Consider the following 24,584-nt stretch of genomic DNA (forward strand, 5'->3'; position numbering starts at 1 on the left):
GCACCTGCTAAGTTCTCAATTGCATACACACATATATATGTATATACAGTTGGTGCCTAATAAATAGATTGATAGATAGATAAATATAGGTAGACATAGACATATATATATATAGTTGGTGCCTAATAAATGTTTGTTGAATTGAATTGAGCAGGACATTTTGCTTAGGATCCTGGCAGAACTTTTCCTGGCCTATCATTGGGAGCCCCTATTCTAAGCCAAACGCTTTCCTAACTTCCCTCTTCTCTTTTTCCTATCCTGAGCAGGTACTGTCTGCCGATGATGGAGGAAGAGGAGGAGGAGGAGGAGAGGATGAAGAAAGCTGGCTTCAACTCCGACCCATTGAACCTTTGCCTTCTCAATGCTGTGGCTACGGCTGCAAACCCTGCATATTTGACATCTATTATCAGGAGCTTGATCGGTGGGAAAAAGCCCGGGCCAAGAAAGATAAGAGTCTCCTGTGGAGAAAGAAGGAGGAGGTAGGAATTTCCTGAGGATTATCTTCCAGGGCAGTCTGCCTCCATCAGGACTGGGTACAGATGGGAGCAACAGGTCCAGGACTCGGTGCCCTCATCTATAAAATGAGTGCATTGCCAGATTCTTCCCTGAGGTCACCTCCAGCTCTGGATTTGAGACATCTGCAGGCTGTCTCTTTCCCCTGCTCCAATCCTTCCAGGCCACGCTTTGGTACCATCTCCTCCTGGGACCCTTCCTTGGCTCTTCCAAACCACAGTCACTCACTCCTCTCTAATTGTAATGACAGAAACATCCATTTCTCATAAGCTCATTAGAAACCGAGCTGAGATTCCAACTTGGATTCCTGGTATATTTAGAAAAGTTTATTTTTTATAATTTAGTAAGAATTCTAAGAAGGGCCTGAATGCATGAGGCGATTCACTGAGTTTCGTAATACTTGTTGCTTTAGGCTTCTGGCAAGGAGACCCAGTCACAAGGAGGCTTTTAATTCCCTGTGTATGATAACTTCTTCATCTATCTTTATTTCACCCTTCACCTTTGGGGCTAGATCAGTGGGTGAGGATACAGCAGCTCTAAAAACATGAAAACACTTTTAGACTGAGAGGTTTGAATCCCAGCTCTGTTGCTCTCTGACTGTGTGACTATGGACAAGTCATTTCCTTCTGTGAAACAGATTTTTGCCAGTACTTCCGGGTTTCCCCCAGACCTTTCCCACTGCCACAATGGTCTCAAGGAACTCAGAGTTCCTGCTGAGTATCTCTCCACCTTGGCGTAAGGAACTTTTAACACTGTGATATCCTAAGAGTTCTTTGTGCACTTGTTACTACTCTGAACTAAACTATAAACTCCCAGAGGACAGGACAATACCTTTCCTGATGCTTCTCCCTCCCCCTTCAGCAGCCACTTATCTTCTTCCCTCACTTACTTTGTTATTTGTTTTGAATATGTTTTGTATTTACATCAGTGACTCAACTAGTACATAGGTGACCCCTGTCCTTCCATTCTAATAAGGAGATAATGGGTTCAAAAATTGTAGATGGAAGACAACTTTTGAGAGGAAAGCTTGACCAGGTGGGGTCCTCGGAAAGGCCAAAGGAGTGTTTGAGTTAAGTCCCAAAGGAAATCAGATTTTGAGATGTGGATGCAAGGAGAGACAGCATTCCAGGCATGAGGAACAGCTCTTGCAAAGGCAGGGAGGTGGGAAATAGCACATCATTCCTGAAGAACAGCATTAGGTTAATATGGCAGGATCATAGAATGCTTGGAATAACAGGAATAATATCTAAAAAAACCTGAAAAGATGGGAGGAGGTGAGGTTGTGATTAAGTGCCAAAGTGTTTCATATGTTTGCTCCTGGGGGTGATAGGGAGCTACGAAGTTTATAGAGTAGGAGAAGTGATATTGTCAAGATTGGGCTTCAGGAAAATCAGTTTGATAGCTAAGGGGAGGATGATGAAGGGGAGACAGGAGGCTAAGTGGAGACCAATAAGGTGACTTTATGAATAAAAAGAAGGGGTTACATATGGCAACATTGTGGAGAAAGAGACGATGAACTTTGCCGGGAGCTTGGATTTGTGAGTGAAAACAGGAAGTTGGGGTTGATACTGTGGTGACAGATCTTGGTGCTTTAGCTTGGACAAAGAGGGAAGTTGGGAAGAGGGGAGGAAGAGGATGAGTTCTTTTCTGAAAATGTTGATTTTAAGGTGCTTACAGAGTATCCAGTGTGAAATATTCAGTAGGCAATTGTCGGTGTACGATTGGAATTCAGGAGAGAGGTTAGGGCTGGATTTATAGATCTTAAAACCATCTGTGTAGAGTTGGTAATAGGATCAATAGAAGCTGATTAGATCACATCAAGTGAGACAGTATAGAGAGAGAAGAGAAGGGGACCCAGAATAGAACTTTCGGGGGATGCCTGTGATTAGAGAGTATGAAGATCCTGCAAAGGAGACAGAAGAAGTAGTCAAACAAATGAGAGAAGCAAGAGAGAATCTGGTCAGAGAAGATGATCACTAGGGCCAAATGTCACAGGGAAGCCAGAAAAGATCATTAGACTTGGCAGCTCAAAGATTATTGGTAACTCTGGAGAGAGCAGTTTCTTTTCTTTTCTTTTCTTTTTTTTTTAATTAAAACTTTTTATTTTAAAAATATATACATGGGTAATTTTCAACATTCACCATTACAAAACCTTGTCATCTAATTTTTTTCCTTCCTTCCCCCCACCCCCTAGAAAGCAAGTGATCCAATATATGTTAAACACGTGCAATTCTTGAATACATATTTCCACAATTATCATGCTGCACAAGAAAAATCAGATCAAAAAGGAAAAAAAAAAAGAGAAAGAAAACAAAATGCAAGCCAACAACAACAAAAAGAGCAAAAAATACTATGTTGTGGTCCACATTCAGTTCCCACTAAGAAAGAGCAGTTTTGATGGAATGATAGGGCTAGAAGACAGACTAGAGGCTTTAGGAGCAAATGAAAAGAAAAGAAATGAAAGCACTAGTTGTAGATGGTTTTCTCAAGCCTTAGAAAAGGAAGAGAGGTAGTGAACAATGGCTGATAGAGGTGGTGGACAAAGAGAGAGCACTGGGCCTGGAGTCAAGAATAGTCCTCTTCCTAAGTTCAAATCTAGCTTCAGACACTCACAAGCTGTGAGACCCTGGGCGAGTCACTTCACCCCATTTGTCTCAATTTCCTCATTTGCAAAATGAGCTGGAAAACGAAATGGCTGACCAGTATCTTTACCAAGAAAACCTCAAATAGGTTTTTGATCATACACGACTGAAATGGCTGAAAAACAAAAACAAACAGGTTTTTTAAAGGTGGGGAAACATGGGCATGTTTGTAGGCAGGAGGGAAGTGGAGAGAGTGAAGAGATAGGATCAGATGTGCAGGTGGAGGGTGGAGAGCAGGGCCGCCACCTCCTGTGAGACAAGGGTGTGCGAGGGGATGGGAGTGGTGTGAACAGCGGGAGCCCTCAGGACAAGGCCTCAATTTTTTAGATAAATAAGGGATAAGGAGAGGAGGGAGCAGGAGGGTGCTATGGGAGAGTTGAGAATAGAAGGGCTAGAAAAGCTTCTGAGAGGAGATAGTCATTAGTAATAATCACTAACATTTATGGAGCATTTACTCTGTGACCTGTGCTTTGCTAAGCTCATTTGATCCTCACAACAACCCTGGGAGAGAGATGCTTTTACCACTCCCCATTTTACAGAAGGGGACACTGAGGCAAACAGGATTACATGATGGTCACACAGCTAGTAAACATCTGAGGCCAGTTTGACCTCTGATCTTCTTGACTCCAGGCCCAGAGCTCTGTCCACTGTCCCCCCCACCCACCCTGAGCAGAGTAGGGAGTACCTGGGTTGCCAGGCTGCAGCAAGGGACTGTTTGCGATCACCTGGTGTGGTTTGTCCCGTGCTCAGATGGCTCAGTTCTTCTCTAGTTCTGTCCAGTAACATAGGAGGGAAGGGACCCCGTGGTGGGGGTGCTCCTGGCAAACGGGCGTGATCAACAAACGTTCGAGGCGATCGGGCGCGCAGATGGGGGGATGGTTTGCGTTTGGTTGGTTTTCCAAGGGGGTGGGACACCGCGGGGGGAGGTGGTGGTAAATATTTCACATAATCTCTCTCTATTAAAACCTCCTGCATATGTATCTGTGACTATATACGTGCATAAATGTGTGTCTACATTTACATCCACATGTAGGCAATGTTGTAGAAAATACACACTCATGTAGAATAGCCACGGATGTAGAGCTGGTGCAAGGGGGGTTAAGCATACCGTGCATGTGTCTGTACCTGCACACTTACACATCTGCAGTTTGTGTGAAATACATGGAAGGAACATGCAGACTGTAGCCTCGCATGCACTGCATTTGTTTGTGCCCATGGTGCATTGCATGGATTTGTGCATGCGTGTGCAAGTGTGTCCTTGTGTATGCACAGGTGTGTACAAACACACATGCATGGACACACACACACACACACACATACACACACATTGTGTCCTTCAGGAGAATCCAAATGCCATGAAGGGATAGCCACTCTTTGGTCTCCATAGCCCTGGGACTCAGCCCAATGCCTAGCATGCAGCAGGTGCTTAATCGTGGCTTGTAATTCAGCTCATTGACAGTCCTTTCCGGTTACAGCTTTGTCTCTCAGAGCTGAGTCAGGAAACCTTCGAGGCCTTCCGCATTAGCGCCATGGAGCAGCTGACGGATGACACCTGCCAGGTCCGCTTCGAGCCGCCCGAGAGCAGACGGCTGGGGCTGAGCCCCGGACAGCATCTCATCTTACAGTAAGAAGCCTGCTCTCCAGAGCCAAGCCCACCCTCCAGAGCCAAGGCCGCCCCCTCCCGAGCCAAGGCTACCCTTCCCAAGCCAAGGCCACCCCCTCCCGAGACAAGGCTGCCCCCTCTTGAGCCAAGGATGCTCCCCACCTGTGCCAAGGCCACCCTCAGCTGTGCTAAGGCTGCCCCCCCTCCTGAGCCAAGGCCATCTCTTCCTGAGCTGGCTCTGGCCGAGGGAGACATGCCCCTTCCCTCATGTGTCTGCGCCTCTGGCAGCCTCCACTGAAAGATCCTGGGCTTCCCCTTGGCCAGAGCAGCTTCCTGGCTTAGCCTGTGCTTCTCATTGGCCTGGGGGGAAAGAGACCACAAATGTGGTCTTTAGGAGGGGGAAAAAGTGACAAAAAAACTAATTATGGCCTAAAGCACAGAAAGCATGCAAGAGAAGCGAGGAGAGGTTAAGTGACTTGCCCAGAGTTGTACAGTTAATAAAGTGACTGATGTAGGGATTTGAACTCAGTCTACTGGGCCATCTAGTTACAAAATGGAGGCAGAGGGGTGTTCCTGGAAACTAGAATTGGAGTCCAGGTCTTCTGATTTTCTAGTTCAAGTAAAATCAAGTCCACGAGCACTTATTCAGCTCCTACTGTATGCCGAGCACAGTGCTAGGCACTTATGCTGGGATTGTCAGAATAGTTACTAGGGTGGGTTGAATTTGTTTCTTTGTTACCCCTAAAAAAAAGGGCTTCCTTCTCTGGTCTGCTATTTAAAGCGTGGGTGCACTGCAAGCATCCCCCAGGAAAGTGGAGAGAGCCGGTGAGATGCCTGGGTCGGGGGTCTGCTTTGTCAGCCCCGGCTTTCTCTTTCCTAGGGGGACCGTGAATGGCTTGGAAATTCAGAGAGCCTATACCCCGATTAGCTATGGGAACTCTGAGGGCTATTTTGAAGTTTTAATTAAGGTAAGCTTAATTACTGGGCAGTGTCTCTCATCCTGTTCCCGGCCGGTGAGGGGCGGCTCAGTTCTGCTGATGTGGCTTAGCAGGGAGGTCACGGACCCCAGCTGGCTGGGGGGGCGGGGAGCTGGGCCCCTTCACCCCAAGGGAGCTCCTGGCTTTTATAGAAGGCCGATCGAAGCCAGGACTGTAAAGATGTCAGCTCGTTTCTCTAATCGAGGAGAGCGCCTGGGTGGCTGGGGATGAGACAGAAGCCAGAAATGCCCGCCTGGCACAGCTGGGGAGACCGTAGGGGTGTGGGCTCTGGGACTGAAAGCTGAAGGGACCCAGCGCCTCTTTTTACAGAAGAGGAAACTGAGGCCTGAGGAAGGTGCCAGAAACAGGATCATTTAGATCCCCCCCATCTTTTGTCTGAGGCCCAGAGAGATTAAGTGACTTTGGTTTCTAGTCTTACCCCTGGAAGGACCCCACAGAAGTCTAGCACAGCCCTCTCATCTTACAGAGGGAAACTGAGACCCAAAGGATGAATGAATTGCCAATGTCCTAGGTGACAAAGATAGGATTTGAACAGAGATCCCGTGTCCAGAACCAAGGCCCTTTGCACTGAGATCTTGTATATAACTATTTATGTGTTCTCCTCTATTAGAATGGAAGAGCCTAGAGAGCAGGAATTCTGTTTGCCTTTCTTTGTCTCCCTGGGGCTTAGGACAGTGCCTGGCACACAGTAGGTGCTTAATACATGCTTTTTTCAATTGCTTGCTTGCTCTGATTCAAGCCCCCTGAGTATGGGAATCCTGATGTCCCTCACAGTTCCAGCCCTGCTGGGCTCCCCCTTTCTCTGGCCATTCCTTATTAAGGAGATTCCTAATTTGTAGGGACCCAGGATCCTGGCCTAAGAGCTAGAAGGGACCTTAGAACTTACTCAGGCCAGCCCCTTCTGGGATTTCTCAACATCCCACTGTGGTAAAGGTGGAATTGGAACTCGGGTCCTGAATTCAAATCTAGCCTCAGATGCTTATTAGCTGTGTGATCCTATGCAAGCAACTGTCTGCCTCAGGTTCCTCCTCTGGTAAATGTGGAGTTACCATCAAATGGGATGATTTTTGTAAAGTGCTTGTCCAGTGCCTGACACACAGTAGGCGCTTCATAAATATTTAATTATTCCCTTCTTCCCCTTCTTTGAGAACAGAGACCCTTGTTCACTTCAATCTAATCTAATTCAACAAGAATTTATTAAGCACCTACTGTATGCCAGGCTTTGGGGGGCACTAAAGCAAAAATGGGATAATCTGCTCCCATGGAGCTTATTGTCCCTTGGAATGTCTGAATTGAACCTGCATCTCCAGGCTCTGGTGTTTTATGGGAGGTGCTGGAGCCAGCTCCGGCCTGCTCAGCTGGTGGTTAAATGTTCACCGGGAGCCTCTGTGCCTCAGAAACTGGCCGACTATAAATCGGGTCTTTGTGATTTGGAAACTTAAGAAAGTGACGGGAAAATGTTAATGATAAAAATGAAGTGCAGGGTGCCTGGGACATTTTTGGAGAGAGCCGCTAGCTGAGCATTTACCGGGGCCGGCTCTGCCTTCCAGAAGGATCTGGCTTCCTAATCAGAGGCCATGGAGGAGATTCTCTGCTTGGCTGGGTGACCTCTGCAAGTCCCTTTCAGTGAAGTCACTTAAGCCAGGAGACCCAAAACAACATTGGGGCCATTACTCCACTGCCATAGTGGCCATAGCCTAACCCTTTTCATCTCTCTCTGGGCCCCCACTTGCCTAGTCTGTGAAATGGGATTGCTGTCTGGCCTCCCAACCTCACAGGATCATGAGGAAAGCACTGTCAGCCTGAACTGCTATCGTTAGGGCGGCCATTCTCTGAACCTGTTGCCTCATCTTTGAGATGAGAGCTTTGGTCAATAAAGTCCCTCCTGGAGCTGACCTCCTCTAATCTGGCCCTTCCCCTCCTCCCCCTTCTCCTTCTTCCTCTCTTTCTCTCCCATTCTTTCTCCTTCTTACCTTCCCCTTGCCCTCATCCTCTCCCATCCCCTTCTTCTCTTTCCCTCCCTCCCATAACCTTTTACCTCTCTCACTTTCTCCACCCACTCTTTTCTCCTTCTCCTCTTCTCTCTCTCCCTCCTATTTCCTCTCCCTCTCCCTCTCCCCCTCTTTCTCCTCCTCCCCTTCCATCTGTTCCCCTTCTCCCTCTCCTCCCCCTCCTTTCCCTTTTGCTCTTCCTCCCCCTCCTTTCTCTTCCTCTCCTCTACCCTTTGCTCCTCCTCCCCTTCCCTCTATCCTTTTCCCCTTCTTCTTCTCTCCCTCTCCTCCTCCTCCTCTTTCTCTCCCTTTTGCTCTTCCTCACCTTTCCTCTGTTTCTTCCCCCCTCCTCTTCTCTCCCTCTTCCCCTCTTCCTCCCCTCCCCTTCGTCTGTCCTTCTCCTGTCCCCCTGCTTCCTCTCCCTTGGGAGTCTCTCATTCCAGTGTATGCTTTAAGCCGGCCACTTCTGGGGCCCCCGGCTCCCCAGCCCCCCTTCCCATTGTGCCCGTGGTTTCCGAGAGCTCCCGTTCCCTCTCCCACTCACCTTGGCTCCCCACTCCGGGTGTCTGGGAGGGGGTGCTGCCTAGTAGCTCAGCGTGGAAGCATCTCTTCTGAGGGGCTGTTTTTCTCCCAGCTGTGAGATTGATTATCCTCCCTGGGCAACTGTAAAGCTTCTCTTTTAGGGGAATGATTAATTATCTCTGAGCCAACAGGGCCTTAAACATCTCCGCAAAGTGAAACTGCCAGAGAGCCGATGGCCTGGGGCGGGCAAACCCTCAGACTGGGGTCTGCACCTAGGTTGTGTCCCCCACCGCCTCCTTAGCCAAAGGGCCTCCCAGACTCGCCAGTCGAGCTCTCGGTGAGGACACTGAAGTCCAGGGAAATGAAATACCCCGTATCATATGGGTCAGTAAATGACAATGGAAGGATTTGAACCCGGGGGCTCTGACTCCAGAGCAGGTTCCTCTTTGCACTGGAGCACTTTCAAAAAGTGCTCTCCTTCTCACCTTCCCAAACCTCAATTTACTCCTTTAAAATAAGGGGAATCATTTCTGCGTTACTCAACTCACAGAGCTCCAAAAAGCTCATGAAACACTGGAGGCAGTGTGGCCTAATGGATAGGGAACTGACCTGTGGGACCTAAGTCTCTCCCCTTCCTAGACACTATGTGTCCACCTGCTGTTGCTCCTTCTCGGAGCTTTCTCCTCATGGAGGATACTTGCCTGCCCTTGGGCACCTCCACTTCCCAGAACTGCTTATGCCCTCCCAAACCCCAGCTCCTCCCACAAAATGAAGCTTCCCCCCAAAACCGACTTTGTATTTAGCTCAGAGACATGTTGTCTCTCTGGATAGAACGGAACTTCCTGTGGGGAGGCACTGGGCCACGTACTTCCCCGGCACCCAGTAGGTGCTGAATAAATGTTGCCACTGATACATTTGTGGCTGGAGCAAATCAGTCAGGGCTGGGGGCCTCCCTCCCAAGACTCTTAAGTCTTAAAATGGGAGCTTTGCTTTAGAACGGATTTGTGCAGGGAGCGGGAGTTGCTTCCCACAGTGACTATGGGTCTAGAAGAAGAGGCTGGCTGTCATAATGACTGCCCTTCAGGCATCTCTGCAGGGGAGGAGAGTGGTGGGGAACAGGCAATGGACTCAGAGTCCCTTGGGAGGGTCAAGGGAAAGAGGGAGCCTGGGGGTGCCCTGAGGGTGCTCAGCTTGAAATGGGCAACCTTCCCTGGGTGGCAAAGCTTGGATTCCCACCTTCATACACTGGCTCTGGCTCTCTGCCTGTCTCTCCTCCTCCTCCTTTTCCTCCTTTTCTTCTTCTCTTCTTCTTCCTTTTTCTCCTCCTCCTTCTATTTCTTTTTCTTCTTCTCTCTCTCTCCTTCCCTAACTCTCTGTTTCTCTCTCTCTTCCTCTCCTCTACGTCTTTCTGTTTCTCTGTGTGTGTGTCAGTGACTTGGTCGGATCCTAATATCCAAAAATGAGTCCCTGCTAATCGGGGATTGGCAAGGGAGGGAGCTAATGGTTAACTTCAGGGAATGATTGTTGGAGCATGGTTGCCATGGTAATCTTATTTTGATTAGATGGAGATAGACAAGGTCTCCATTTTGAGGGCGGGAGGCAGAGAGAAGGACGTGATTTCCCCACTCATCCTGTAGTGTTTCAACCCAGTAGAGGAACACTAATAATAGTAGCTAATGTCTACAGGTCCTTTTAAGTTTTGCAAGGCATTTTACAAATATTATCTCATTTATCCTCCCAATAACTCGGGGTGGGGGGAGGGAATCAGCTCTCATTTTATAAATAAGGAAACTGAGGCAAACAGAGTTAAGTGACTTGCTGCTAGGAAGTGTCTGAGGCTGGATATACAATCAGGACTTCCTGACTCCAAGCCCAACACTCTGTCCACCGGGTCACCTCCTGACCTTGATTGATTAGAGAGCCCATAAAGGAATTGTAAGCTTGAGGCCGTCCTGTTATGTCTCAACTTTCTCTGTCCCCTTCCAGTTCCTAAGCCATATTGAGGGCTTAATAAATGATGGGCCCCAAATGAAGAATGAATAAACAGGGCCAAGGCCAGACCCAGGAGCATCCATGAGGCCTCTTTTTTGGGTAAGACTCTCATACTGGCTGAGATTCTTTGAGTCCCATCATTCAGCCAACCTCTGCCTTCCTAAGCCTATTACCAGCTGGTCCACCTCTCTCCATCTTGTCCAAAGTGATGTCTTGAGACTCTTGGCCAAATGTCTGGCTGAAATCAGTAGTTACTACTTTCCCCTCATCTGGTAGGTCGGACCAGGAAAAAAAAAAAAAAAAAAAAAAAAAAAACAAAAAAAAAAAAAAACATGGCAGAGGGGATTCTGGACTGGCTCATTCCTTTTTTTTTTTTTTTTTTTCTCTTCCACTTAATAGTATTTTATTTTTTTTCCCAATCCCATTCACTTTTATTCCAACATTCACTTTCATAAGATTTTGAGTTCCAAATTTTTTTTCCCTCCTTGATCCCTCTCCAAGACAACAAGCAAACTGATCTAGGTTATATATGGGTAATCACATTCGACACATTTCCACATTAGTTATGTTGTGTGAAAGAAGAATCAGAACAAAAGGGGAAAACCTCCAGAACGAAAAAACAAAAAATGAAAATAGCCTGCTCTGATGTGCATTCAGACTCCCTAGTTCTCTCTGGTTATGGATGGCTTTTTCCATCCTGAGGTGTGTGGAATTGTCTTGGATCCCGGCTTTGCTGAGAAGAGTTAAGTTGATCCTAGTTGATCATTGTACAGTGTTGTTGCTAGTGTCGTCCTGGTTCTGCTCCCTTTATTCAGCATCAGTTCCTGTACAGAATCTTTTTTTTTTTAATCTTTTAAATGACAAGTATTCTTTATTGTGACAGTGAGAGAACAAATCCTTAGAGCAAAAGTTCTTTTGGCTGAATTTTTTTAAAATAATTTTTTATTTTTCCAAAGATATGGAAAGACAGTTTTCAACATTCAGCAACTTTGTGTTCCAAATTTTTCTCTTTCCTTCCCTTTTCTCCTTCTTCCCCAAGACAGCAAGCAATCTGATACAGGTTATATATGTAGAACCCTTTTAAACATATTTCCATATTTGTCATGTTATACAAGAAAAATCAGACCAAAAGGAAAGGAAAAAAAAAAACATAAAAAAGTAAAGATACTATGCTTTGATCCACATTTAGTCTCTGTAGATCTCTCACTTCCTAGCTGTGACCCTAGGCAAGTCACTTAACCCCAATTGCCTCAGCCCAAAAAAAAAAAAAAGAAGAAGAAGAAGAGTTAAGTGTCTGAGGCCAGTCTTGAACCCAGGTCCTCCTGACTTCAGGGCCAGTGATCTCTCCAGTGTGCCATCTAGCTGCCCTTCACATAGTAGGTACCTTTAAAAATGCTTGTTGACTGAATGATTCTGACCCAGCTTTGTTTTTTTAGACAAATGAAAGGTCCAAGAGACAGAGTTTCTGGGTAATTAATAAGCACTTTATTAATTAGGCTAACTGATAACAAATTGATGGTGAGGGTTTTTCTCAGTAACCAAAGACAAAACCATGGTAATCACTGAATGCTTGAGTACCTTTGGGAAAAGGGAGTGCCCCTTTCAGGTAAAACTCAGCTTGGCTGATGATTAATGAGTGGGTGGGCAGGTTAGTGAGGAGGTGGGCTACAAGGCTTCGGCTCCTCCCCCTGGGAATATGACTTGATCCAGAGCCTCAGCTGCCTCCCTCTCTCTGGACCCAGGAGTCCATCTCTACCCAGATCACCGCTGATTTTCTCCTTCATAACCTGAGTTCCTCCCATTGCAGTGGAGGAATACAAGGGCATGGCCTCAGTGCTTTAGAGCTGAAGGCAGCTAAAGGTTAGATTTCAGACTACAAACAAAAGTCAGATCCCTTAATTGGAGGGGCTCTGACCAAGATTAGGAGCTTGTAGCCTGTAGGAGAAATAGGCCAGTCTCAGAGAACTGACTGACTGATCCTCAGGGATTGCTGCTTCATTGAGGAAATAAAAAGGGGAAACCTCAATCCTAATTTAATAATTACTTATTAATAGAATACAAAAGTAATCACTTCTCTGAATTCCTTTTTTTATTTTCTTAGGTTTTTATTCCCAGCTTCCCCTTGTTCTGTACTTTCCCTTCCTGAGGCTAATCCCATAAAGCCCTGCTGCTCCTTGGTAAATCAATGAAATTTTCCCCAAATTTTTTCATAAAACCTTTATTAAAGTAATGAATGAGTAAAAAAGCACGAATATTAAGCACTGACTATGTGCCAGGCATGTTAAATGCTGGTGATATATAAACAATACAGTCCTTGGCTTTCAGAGAATTTCCACTCAAATGTGTAAGGTCAACAGACTGGGCCACGGTAGCTGGGATGGAGAGCAAAGAGAGGGCTTGAAGGTTTTAGAAAATTCTTATTAAGAGGAAGAGGAAGAGGAAGAAAAAGGAGGGAGGGGAGGAAGGGAAGGAGAAGGAAGAATGGGAGAAGAAAGAAAGAGGAGAAGCAGGGAGAGGAAAAAGGGGAGGAAGAGGAAGGGAAGAGAATGAGGAAGAGGAGAGGAGGAGGAGTAAGAAAAAGAGGGAGGGAGGAGGTGAAGAAGGAAGAAAAGAAAAGGAGAAGCAAGGGGAGGAGGAAGGGGAAGAAGAAGGGAGATGATGAGGAAGAGGTGGGGAGGAGGAAGAAGAGGAAAAGAAAAGGAGGGAAGGGAGGAGGAGGAAGAAGAGAAGCAAGAGGAGGAAGAAAATGAGGGGTGGAGGAAAGGGAGGGAGAAGTGAGAGGATGCACAAGAGGAGGAGGAGGAGAGAGAAAAATAGGGGGAAGAAAGAAGGAGGAAGAGAGAGGGGGACAGGGATGTAGCTAGCCAGAAGCTGCCCATGCCCTGTTCTTGGTGCTGAACTGTCCCTCCCTTGTACTGTGGTTACCCATCCTCCCTTCCAGCTCATGGACATGTTCCTTTCAATTCCGTTTCTTGGCTAAGTCCCTGTTCAGCTGCATTTCCTCTCCTTATTCCCCTGTGGACGCAATGGTGATTGTGTCACGAGAATTTATTTCATTATCAAGCCTCCATCCTTCTTGAGACAGTTTCCCTTTTAGCAAATCAGTCCTGAAGGTATCCTAGGCTATTCTATTCCATCTCTGCTCCCTTTAAGATAAATAAATAAAACCAAGTCACTTTTCTAAAGTACAGTTCTGCCCTAGCCTAGTGTTCTTCTCTTCATCTGTAACAAACCCTTAAGAATAAACAGCCAACAAAAGTAAAAAAAAAATCATATTGAGATTGTGCTGAATCAAAATGAGGAGACTGTGGTCCACTAGAACCCCCAGATCTCTTTTCAGCGCCTTCATTTTGTACTTTTGAATTGACTTTTTGTGCCAAAGAGTGAGATTATTACTTTTATCCCTAATAAACTTAATCTTATTATGTCCAGCCCAGTGCTCTAATCTGCCAAAAATCTGTTTGGATCTTGACTCCATCCTCCAGCATGTTAAAGGATCCCTCCCCAGGTTTTTCAATCCATGAGGTCTTCCAAAGGTGATGTCATTCTTGTTTCCTCCTTACTGCTTAGAATCCAATCTAGAACAGCAGTCCTTTTTTTTTTTTTTTTTTTTTTTTTGCATGCCTTGCCCCCTCACCAATCTTCTGAAATAGAACATTAAGAGAACTACTAATTAGTAACAGCTTAGCATCCATTGGGGGAGCCAAGCTATCAGTAACTGAGAAAGCAGCTAACAGGAATAACAAACAAGAGTCTTAAGAACCCGGATGATGAGCAGCTTCCTAAGAGGCTTTGCACGGATCTTTTTCACTGACTGCAATCTCGTAGATAAATGGATATAATGGTTTTCCTAGGAGTTGAGTGGTGAGCCAAGTTTTAGTAATTTAGCAGTGATTGATAATAGTTGAATTAGTGACAAAGGATTCAATTTGCCCTGGTGAGACACGTTGATTATTAGCGTGTTCAATTCTGGCTGCTACATGTTAGGAAGGACATTCATTTTTAAGTGAGACTGTCCAGAGGACAGAGGGAGAAGCCAGGCTAGTGAAGGACCTAGAACTCACGCCATAGAAGGTTCAGTTGTCGGACCCTGGATCGAAGAGTCACAGACCTGAGAGTTGGGAGGGACCTCAGTGCCATCTGGTCCAACTTCCACCAAAAAAAAGTAAGATTTTTATTTTTATCTCTATTGAATTTAATCTTATTAGATTTAGCCCAAATCTGTTTGCATCCTCATTCCATCATCCAGTGTGTTTTTAGTTCTTCAACAGGTTTTACATTTGATGTAAATTTAAAAGTCTATAAATTTTGATGATTAGAGATCTCTCTTTTTACTCACTTCGAGGATAAGAACATTAAACAGCTTAGTAGTAAGCACAGATCCCTGGGGCACTTCACTGGAGACTTCCTGCCAAGTTGACACCGTATCATTATAGAAGGAAAACTCAGTAGCCCGCTATTTTGGCACAAGTCTACCAGGAATGGATTTATCCATTAAACCCCAAGCCTCTCTGTTTAGAAAAATTAAAACTCAAAGGGATAGAGCACCATCCTGCTTTTGAAAATCCCCGAAATAATAAAAGAGCTTTAAGAACCCATATGAGGAGCAGCTTTCTAAGAGGCTATTTTATTTACAATTTTTTAAAGCATTCATAAGATCTTAGATTAGAGCTAGGAGGGAGGATACTGAGTCTAATCCCCCCATTTTACAAGTGAAGGAACTGAGGTATAGGAAGGTATGTAACCTGCCCAGGGTCCCATAGCCAATTCTTATCTGTGTCATCCCTGCAAGTCACTTTCCCCTGTTTGCCTCAGTTTCCTCACCTAAAAAATGATCTGGAAAAGGAAATGGCAAACTGCTCCAGTATGTCTGCCAGGAAAACCCCAAATGGGATCACGGAGAGTCAGACGTGACTGAACAACAAAAACAGCTCTTTAGTGATGCATTCTAGCATGTCCCAGGAATTGATGTTTACAGATTCTACTCTGTTCCACTTTTTCCAAATCTGAACAACTCCGGCCATTCCCCAGTCTTTCTGTTTTTTATGATCTTGTATTTATCACGGATAGTTCGGCATTCTCACCTGTCAGTTTTTTCAGGACCTGGGTCAGAGACTTGACTTTATCAAAGTCAGCTAGATGCTTTCTTCTTACCTTGAGTCTCAACTCTGTTAATTATTTTTGTTCTGTCATTTTCAGTGCAGAAGTCGTTCTTTTTGGCAACGACCAAACAAATGGCATTAGACTAAAGCCACTTTTTCTCTCTGTTTTATGTTGTCACTGTCCCAGCTACTCTAAACTAAGGTCTGATCCCATCTTTAATCTTTTCCAATAGAGCTTTCTTTCTTTCTTTCTTTTTTTCTTTAAATGATTTTATCTGTAGCTTCTTTTGCCAGCTTCTGGCCATTTCTGACTCTACTTTTATGAGACCGTGTCATACTCTTGGATTCATTCTCTATTCCCTGGTCTTATGTCCATTTTTTGTATGTTTCTTTTTTAAAAATTAAGTTAATTGGTGAGTTGCCTGTGTATCTAAATCTGTTCAAAAATATTGTTGTAATTGTTTCTTTGTGTGTTTTCAGAATTTCATTCTTAAGCATCTTTCACTCTCCTGGGCTCACTTTCCATAAAAAATGTTTTCTCCATGAGATCATTCCTATCCTTCTTGTGAGTCCTTTGATCCAGAACTCAGGGGATATATGCCAGACTATGCCCATTTTCACCTTATTTTCTAGCACAGATTTTAGAAGGAAGTCATCACTTTTTCCACAAGGTACCCATCATTTCCATCCCAGATACCAGTTTCTCCTGTCAGTGAAAATCAAATCCTTAATAGAAATTCCTCTTTTTAATTCCTTCCACTTTTACAAGATGAAATTATCAGTAAAACAGCAGGTCAGTGAATTACTGGTTGCTCTGTTTTTGCCAGAGAGGGAGCACTAGCAGGACTTAAGATAATTGAAGTCCCCCATCACTGGGGTATTGTACCTCTCTGCCTCTATATCTGTTTTTTATTTCTGTCCAGGTGGTCTGTAATCTATTCCAAGAGCAACAATGCTTTAGTCTCTTCTTCTAGTGATCTTTACCCAAATATTTTCTGGTTCTCCTTTGTACTTCTTGGATTTCCTCACATGAGTAGACCATCTTTTACCCACCCTTTTTCATTTGAATAAGGTATATGCCTCCAGAACCATAATTCGGTCATGGGTTTCACTCCCTTCAAATTCCGGTGACATCCATAAAGTCTAAAATTGTTTTCTTGGGTCAGGATCTTGAGCTCTCTTTGCCTAAATTTTGAGCATTTGTAGGTGAATATTTGAGGCCGTGATCACGGCTTCCTTTCCTGGATTTTTGTCTCCTGTGAACTTCTGAGTATCTTAGATTTTAATGTTGTTCTTCTCTTTGGGGAGTTACTACCTAAAGCAGAGATTCTTACCTCTGAGTCCATGGATTTCCATAGATAAATTTCAGGAATTCTGTGAATTTGGATGGAAAAAAATTAAATCTTTATTTTTGCTAATCAAACTGAAATTTAGTATTTTCTTCAACTGTATTTTTAAGCCATTATTCTAAGAAGGGATCCTGCCTGCTAAAGGTGGTCCAGAATACCTAAAAGGTTAAGAACTCCTGCTCCATAGTATCTCACTTGGGGGATAAACATACACAGCCTTCTCCCTCCTCCATCCTTTTGATTGGACTTAGCTGCTTTGGTTAGGTGCACTCCATCTCTGGCTGGACACTTGTTGTTCACTTCCCTAAAGTCATTTTTCTCTTCTGCATCCATTGGCTTTATTGGGCATCGGTGAGGAAAATCGGCTGTCCCATTATGGGCTTCAGTTTCTTGGCCAAGACTTTGTAATTATTGATGCTATGCTTTCGGCTCCTTCTGAAGGGATATGGTTTGTGCTGAATTGCCAGAAGCGGGTCATTTGGATAAGTCTTGGGAGGTTACGCCCTGGAAGATCATAGACTGCTCCAGTGTTGTTATCTTGTAGAATACTTTGAATCTTGAAGCATTATGTAAATGATAGATATTATCCAGCATGCTGCCTTTGTGCCTTTTGTGGACCAGCTCTCTCACCTGAGTGTCTGTGGTTCTGTTGAATCATTCTTGGGAGCACACGACTTCTTCCTCCGAGCCTCCAGCTGCTTCCTTTTCAGGGAGAGCTTCAGATCTGTATTTTAAAGCTTTGACTGTGCAGGTGTCTTTTGCCTTGCCTTTCTCTTCCCTCTTGGGTGCTCCATCTTCCTGACGAGGCTCACATTTCCCCTTCTTTCCTCCTCCCTTCACATCCCTTTCTCCCCCCTTGGAAGTCTCCCTTCTCTTCTTTCTGCCTTCATTCCCCCCACACCCTGAAAGGAGAAGGGATATCCCCTGATATCCCTTCACCTTTTCCTCCAGGACGGAGGTCGCTCTACACTTGGGGCATAGATGACAGTCGCTCGGCTGTGAAAGAAATACAAGCATCCAACATTCAGCACAAGTCATCACACAGTACACTCTGGAATTTTCTCCTTTTTTTTAAACCTACTTATGGATGATTACAACTCACTTCTAAGCACTTGGTTAAAAATTTTAGCAATTGTCATCTCTGAATAACTTGGCACCCCTATATTCTGTTTTCCTCCTCAGTCTCCTCTTAATATTATTTCATTGTTTTCCAACAACATGTAAAATAGTTTTCCACATTCACTTTTTCTACGGTTTTTATTTCCAATTTTCCCCCTCTCTCCCTTTCCTCTCCCTTCCCCAAGATTGCAAGCAATGTCTTAACAACATCACAATAGCTGTATCTCACCCCTCATCTGCCAGCTTGCCCCACTTTTCGCTCATCCTCCCACCCAATCCACCCAGTCGCTTTGCTTTATCGCTTGCGCCTTTTCTCATTTACCTTATCTCGCCTTGCCAACTACCTTTTCCAGCTTGAGTTTACCTCTTCGGGTTCTACTTCATTTTTGTGTTCTCATTAACGGCTTTAATTTTCCTCTCCAGTGCTACGAGAAGGGGCTCATGTCCCAGCATGTCAAGTCCTGGAAAGTTGGCGATACGGCGTTTTGGCGAGGACCTTTTGGGGGCTTCCCCTACAAACCAAACCAGGTGAGTCCAAAATAGGGGGCTAATGCCATGGCCTTCGAGATTCTTTCCTGAGCCAAATGAGAAGAAGCCATCACAGAAGTGGCTTTTAAACTTCTCCCAGGGAGTGGAAGTGTTTTGGTGTGTTCATAATGAGCAATTAGTATTTATTTATATTGTCATTTTCATCGATGTTTGTTTTTACAGAAAAAGCAAAATCCTTTTAATCCGGTTCTTTCTGTTCCTGAATCTCAAGGACTCTTGCTTTCTTGGGGGCTGAGAGACCTGCAGGTGATGGAGTGGACATAAATTAGTCTATTGCTTTCTTTTCAGGAAGCCCCGAGATCATAAATTTAGAGCTGGAAGAGCAACAACCTCATTTTACAGCTGGGGTAACTGGCCCAGAGAGGTTAAGGGGCCTATCAAGATCACACATGCAGAGTCAGCTCTCCACCCAGTGCACTACACTTCCTCTCGTCCAAGCCTTTGCAAGGGTCTTGAGCCAGAGTTCTTTATTGTGTATGTCCTGGACCCCTTGGGCAGGCAGTCTGGGAGAAGGTTGGATGTGTAAGACAGAGCCAGGTGATGAAAGACTTCAATGCTTGAGGCAAAGGCTCTGGGGCGGGGAGGCACAGGAGGTTTGGGGTGAGATTCTGGCAGCAGGGATAGGGACAAATATAAGGCAATACAAGTAGTCCTCCAAGATGGAAGGTTTTTTAGTAGGTCAACAAGCATTTATTAAGTGCTTCCTGTGTGCTGGGGATACAAAGCAAGATAAACGCAATCGTGCTCTTAGGGAGCTCACATCCTAATGGGGGAATTTGCAAGCGGATGATTATTCATATTCAAAATATACAGGGTCACTTTGCCCACTTACCACCAAGGCAGCAGGTAGAGTTGGTCCTCTGAGGTCTGTTCTAGCTCCCATTGGCTAGAATTTCTTTTTTCTTTTTTCAGTAGTGAGTTAGGGCGAGATAGGAAGCAGGCTCTCCACAAAGACAGGCAGACAATGGGAAAGAGCTGCTTGGCCCAGGAAGATAGAACTCAGAACAACAGGTGGAAAGTCCATTTCCACTCGGTAGTGGGAAAAACGGTGAACAATCAGAACTTTCTCAAGTGGAACCGCTGCTTTGGAAGATGGCGAGCGCACCCTCCCTGGAGGTCTCTGCGCACAGTCTGGTTGACCGCTTATTGGGGCCCTCCTCTAGGGAATTCCTACTGTGCACAAAATATAGACCAGATGGCCCGGAAGGTCCCTTCTAGCTTGGGATTTTGTGATGAAAAGCAAGATTTCAAGGCCCAGACTATCTCGTTCTAGGAGTCCAGCTGAGGAGCTGGAGGTCGTCAGGCAGCTGACATTTGTAGAGTGCTCATAGTTCAAAATACCTTGCAAATACCAGCTTCTTCCACCTGTGCTTCTCTTCCTATATTACATATACATATATATTATATGTAATATAATATGTAAATATATTACATATATAACATTCTATTATGTTATTTATATTTACATTTTGTATTATATATTACCTATGTATTAATATATTATGTAAAAATCATAACATTGTTTATGATATTTATTTATATATTATATATTAATATGTCATATATATGATTTTCCCCCAATTACATATAAAGACAATTTTAAACATTCATTAAAATTTTTTGAGTTGCAAATTCTCTCCCCAGCGCCCCTCTCCCAGATGTGAGATGGCAAGCAGTCTGATATAGATTATCCTTGTGTGATCATACAAAACACATTTCCATATTAGTCATGTTGTGGAAAAAAAGGACTAAAAAAACCCTCACAAAAAAAGAGTGAAAAATAGGTTGCGTCAATCTGTATCGACTCCATCGGTCCTTTTTTCATCAAGAGTCCTTTGCAGTTTCTTAGATCAACGTATACCGAGAATCGATAAGTCTCTGATTGTTGTACTACGTTACTATGTAGCGTCCTCCTGGTTCTGCTCACTTCCTTCGGCTTTAGTTCACGTACCTCCCGTCCTCTCCAGCCTTTTCTCCAGTCAGCCTGCTCAACCTTTCTTTTAGAACCATCGTGTTCTATCACAACTGGATACTACGTATGGTAGTGTGGGAAAAGTGGTGTCAGAAGAACTGGATTCGAATCCCTGTGTTCAGTCTGGGACCTCAGTTTCCTCCTCTGTAAAGTGAGGGGGTTGGATTAGTTGATCTTTATGGTCCCTTACCCTTTCACAATGATAATACGGTGATGACTCTGTCACAGCCATAAATTCCTCCTTATTGGGAATTTTAGAATGAGATAAATGACTATTTTCTTGGGATGTTTATATGGCACAAACTTTAAAAGAAAGAAAAGGACAAAGGCATGTTTATACTTACATGGAGCCATTTATTTTACAATTTGAGTAAAAATAATTCCTTGTCAAAAAACAAGCAAACACCACAGCTTGATCGGCTGATCCCCAACTGCCAGGCACCCCCACACGATCGTCCACCACAAAGAGAGCGGCTCCAAACACAACTGGGCCCTTTTCCTTTTTAAGGATCTTCTTAAAAACACCACGTCTGAGGAGCTTCTCTGAATCCCTCCAGAGTCAGACCCAGACCCCTGTTTGCCTTTGAAAGCTTTCCCAGCTCAGCCCCGGCCTCCCTCTCCAGGTCTGTGGTGCATCATCCCCTTCACTCATGGTCACAGCCGAGCTGGACTCTCTGCTGGCCCCTAAAGACAAGCCCCGCATCTGTGCCCCTCCCAGTTCTATCTCTCTCTTCACTTCAGCTCCTTAGCACCCTCACCTGCCTCCCAAGATCAGCTCAGTGACCCCTTCCCCAAGAAGCTTCCCTTGTCTCCTTCCCAAAAGGTGCATGTCCTGGCTCTCCCTCATTAGAACGGGAGCTTCTGGAGTTTTGTCTCTATGTCCCATTGCTGAGCATAACGGCCGGCCCATAGTATGCAGACCATTTTACAGATAAGAAAACAGACCCAGGAAGGTCCCAAGTCACAGCAGTGAACTTCAGAGGCAGTTTGAGCCTGAACCTCTGAGTTCTGAGCCGGGACCTTTTCCTGGACTTGGACAGGGGCTGATATGGCCACTTTTGCTGTTAATGTATGTATTTATTTGTCTCTGTTTCCCTGATTTTCACTCTGTCTCTGTCTTTGTCTCTGTATGTATGTGTGTGTATCTCTCTCCTCTCTCCCTCTCCCTCTTTCTCCCTTTCCCTCTGTCTGCCTTTGTCTTCTCTCTCTCTCTTTCACTCACTCTGTTCCTCTCTTTCTCTCTCTCCCTCTCTCCCTCCATCCATCCCTTCCTTCCTTCTTTCTCTCTGTCTCTGTCTCTCTGTTCTCTTTCTGTTTCTCTCTGTCTCTCTGAACCTCTTCCTCTGTCTCTCTTTGTTTCTCCCTTCCTCCCTCCCTCCCTCCCCTCCTTCCCTCCCTCCCTTCCTCCCTCCCTTCTTCCCTCCCTCCCTCCCCTCCTTCCCTCCCTCCCTTCCTCCCTCCCTTCCTCCCTCCCTCCCTCCCTCCTTCCCTCTCTCCCTCCCCTCCTTCCCTCCCTCCCTTCCTCCCTCCCTTCCTCCCTCCCTCCCTCCCTCCTTCCCTCTCTCCCTTCCTTCCTTCCTTCCTTCCTTCCTTCCTTCCTTCCTTCCTTCCTTCCTTCCTTCCTTCCTTCCTTCCTTCCTTCCTTCCTTCCTTCCTTCCTTCCTTCCTTCCTTCCTTCCTTCTTTCCTTCCTTCCTTTCTCTCTGTCTCTCTGTCTCTGTCTCTCCCCATCTCCCTCCCTTCCTCTCTCTCTTTCTCTTTCTCTCTCTCTCTCTCTCTCTCTCTCTCTCTCTCTCTCTCTCTCTCTCTCTCTCTCTCTCTCTCTCTTCCCCCCCTTCCTCTGCTCTCCACCTCACCCCCACCAGTACGGTGAGCTTCTCATGCTGGCGTCGGGCACGGGCCTGGCTCCCATGCTGCCCATCCTGAAGGAGATCACGGCCAACGAAGTGGACGAGACTTTTGTCACCTTGGTCAGTTGCTTCCGGACCTTCCGGGGTGTCTACCTGAAGCCTCTCCTGGAGGAGCAAGCTCGCTACTGGAATGTCAGAACAGTCTTCGTGCTCAGTCAGGTGAAGGACGGGGGGGGGGGGGAAGGGTGTGAGGAGGGAGAGGGCAGGAGGAGGAGGAGGTCAGAGGAGAGGGGTGATGGGGGAAGGCAGGGGGAGGGCTCCCCCACCATGGAGACCGAGCACTCACCCCTCTCCTCAGGATCCGTCTGGAAGAGCCCTGGCTTTGCCTGAGAGGGCCCTGCTTCTAGTCCGAGGGGCTGAGCTGGGTACAAGGCTTTCCAACTCTGAGGGTCTGGAAGCTGCTCTCACAGGTAGTGAAACAGACCTAAAAGAGGAGGGGACAATGCAGGCGCACCCAGAGCCCAAGCAGCCGTGGGGTCCTCGCCGCCCTCGCCTTGCAGATGGGGAAGCTGAGGCAGGCCGTGTGGCTGCCGAGTGGCCGAGGTAGAATTTGAACGCGGGCCTTCCCAACCCTGCGTGGTGCTCTGCCTGGCCCGGTGCCATCCTAGCAGACTGAGCCTCCTCAGTTGGGAGCCAAAAGGCCCCCGTGTTCTCCCACATTGGGAGCCAGCCCCTGCCCCGCGCTACTCCTTGTCTCAGGAGGGGCTCGGCCTCCAGCTCGGACCCTCTACCCCTCCCTCAGTTTCCCCATCTGCAAGGTGAGAGGCTGAGTGCACCCCTTTCAGCACTAAGCTGGGGGGGAGAGAGCCACCCCTCCCTCACCCATCACATCTGGTTTCCCCAGGAGGCCGCCCTGGACACACTGCCCTGGAGTTACCAGGAGAAGACGCACTTGGGCCGCCTGAACCAGGCCCTGGTGTGCCAGCTGGTCAGCTCCTGCCGGCGGAAGCCCTTCGCCCTGGTCTGTGGCTCACCCCAGTTCCTGCAGGACATGACCTCCTGTTTGCGGGGGGCTGGCCTCACCGAGGACTCCTACTTCCTGTTTTAGCCCTGACTGACGGGGGTGGGGGGAGAAGGCAGAGAGAGGGGGTCCCAGGCCCCTTGGACCCCTGCATTTTCTAGTTGAGGAAACGTGGCCCAGGGAGGGTGGGGCTTTGGTCCAGGGTAGCCCTAAGGGATGCAGACCCCAGCAGAAAGGACAGGGAACCAGAGGCAGAGGCCCTGGGCTCACACACCCCCAGCACCCCTGAAGAGACATGATCAGCTTTTGCTTGCAAACCTGTAGTGATGGGGAGCTCACTACCTCGCGAGGCAGTCCCCTTGACATCTCCAGGTATTTTTCCTGACACTGAGCTGAAGTCTGCCTCGGTCCTTCTCCCCATTGGTACAGATTCTGCCCTTCAGTCCTTAAAGACAAAGGTGTCCTCTGAATTTTCTCATCTGCAGACTAAACTTCTAAGGGTCCTTCACACAGGGCATGGTCTCTGCCTTTAATTCTGCCTTCAAGACCAAGCTGGGAACCACAGGATCTCAGGGGTGGGGGGAAGGATGCCGGGCCGTCTGGCCCAGCTGCTGCTGCCTGGGCAGGAATCCACAACAGCGCCCTGACAGGTGCTCAGCATCCTGCTGGGATACTTCTCGTGATGGAGACCTCACTACCTTTTGAGGCGGCTCCTTCTGGCTCTAGCCAGCTCTGATATAAAACAATGTGTCCTGGTCTCGGACCAAATGCTCAGCTTCTCTCTGTACCTTCCCCCCTTGTTCCTGGGCACTGGTCGTGGGGGGCCGGGGCTAACGAGGAGGGAAAACAAATGTTCACTCTTGGACTTTGCCATGGGCCAGCTCAGATCTCCTGGGATGGGCTTCTGTCCTCTCCAACCACCCAGAAAGGGAATCTTGGCCCCCCCGGGGGAGTCCTCCTACCAGGGAATGGTGGGAAATTGTAGGATTTAGGAATAAAAGAGTCTATTCCTGAACCCCTTACTTTACCAATTGGCAGATGGTGGCCCAAGATCACGAGGGCACTGGACAGCATTTGAACCCAAGTCTTCTCAGTCTGGTCCAGCCTGAGTTCTTCCCTCTTCACCGTGTTAGCCGTCTATCCTTATATCAGCTCCTTGCCTTCTTGTTCTTGTCAGAGGGGCAAGGCTCCATCCTGAGGACCAGAGACCAGTGTGACCCATACAGGCATGTGCCATCTCCCTTGGTAGGATGTCGGCTCTTCAAGAGCTGGGATTGTTCCTTTGTATCCCAACACAGTTGGTACTCAATAAATGCTTGTGGATGGATTAATTGCATGCACATGGTGCGCCTAGACATGCTC

At 46.5% G+C, this 24,584-nt stretch overlaps 1 protein-coding gene across 1 annotated transcript; it reads left to right on the top strand.

The window, feature by feature from the left end:
• The first annotated feature begins 279 nt into the window (after positions 1 to 279).
• On the top strand, positions 280 to 24,553 carry CYB5RL (cytochrome b5 reductase like). The gene is given in 8 exon segments (XM_074265869.1): positions 280 to 306; positions 309 to 479; positions 4,631 to 4,779; positions 5,639 to 5,726; positions 18,255 to 18,359; positions 18,543 to 18,626; positions 22,217 to 22,420; positions 23,106 to 24,553. Coding segments are annotated over 8 exon segments (1,032 nt in total). The 3' UTR covers positions 23,310 to 24,553.
• The last annotated feature ends 31 nt before the right edge of the window (positions 24,554 to 24,584 follow it).

The sequence above is a fragment of the Sminthopsis crassicaudata genome, chromosome 4 (assembly GCF_048593235.1).
Source record: "Sminthopsis crassicaudata isolate SCR6 chromosome 4, ASM4859323v1, whole genome shotgun sequence".
NCBI classification, from domain to species: Eukaryota; Metazoa; Chordata; class Mammalia; order Dasyuromorphia; family Dasyuridae; genus Sminthopsis; species Sminthopsis crassicaudata.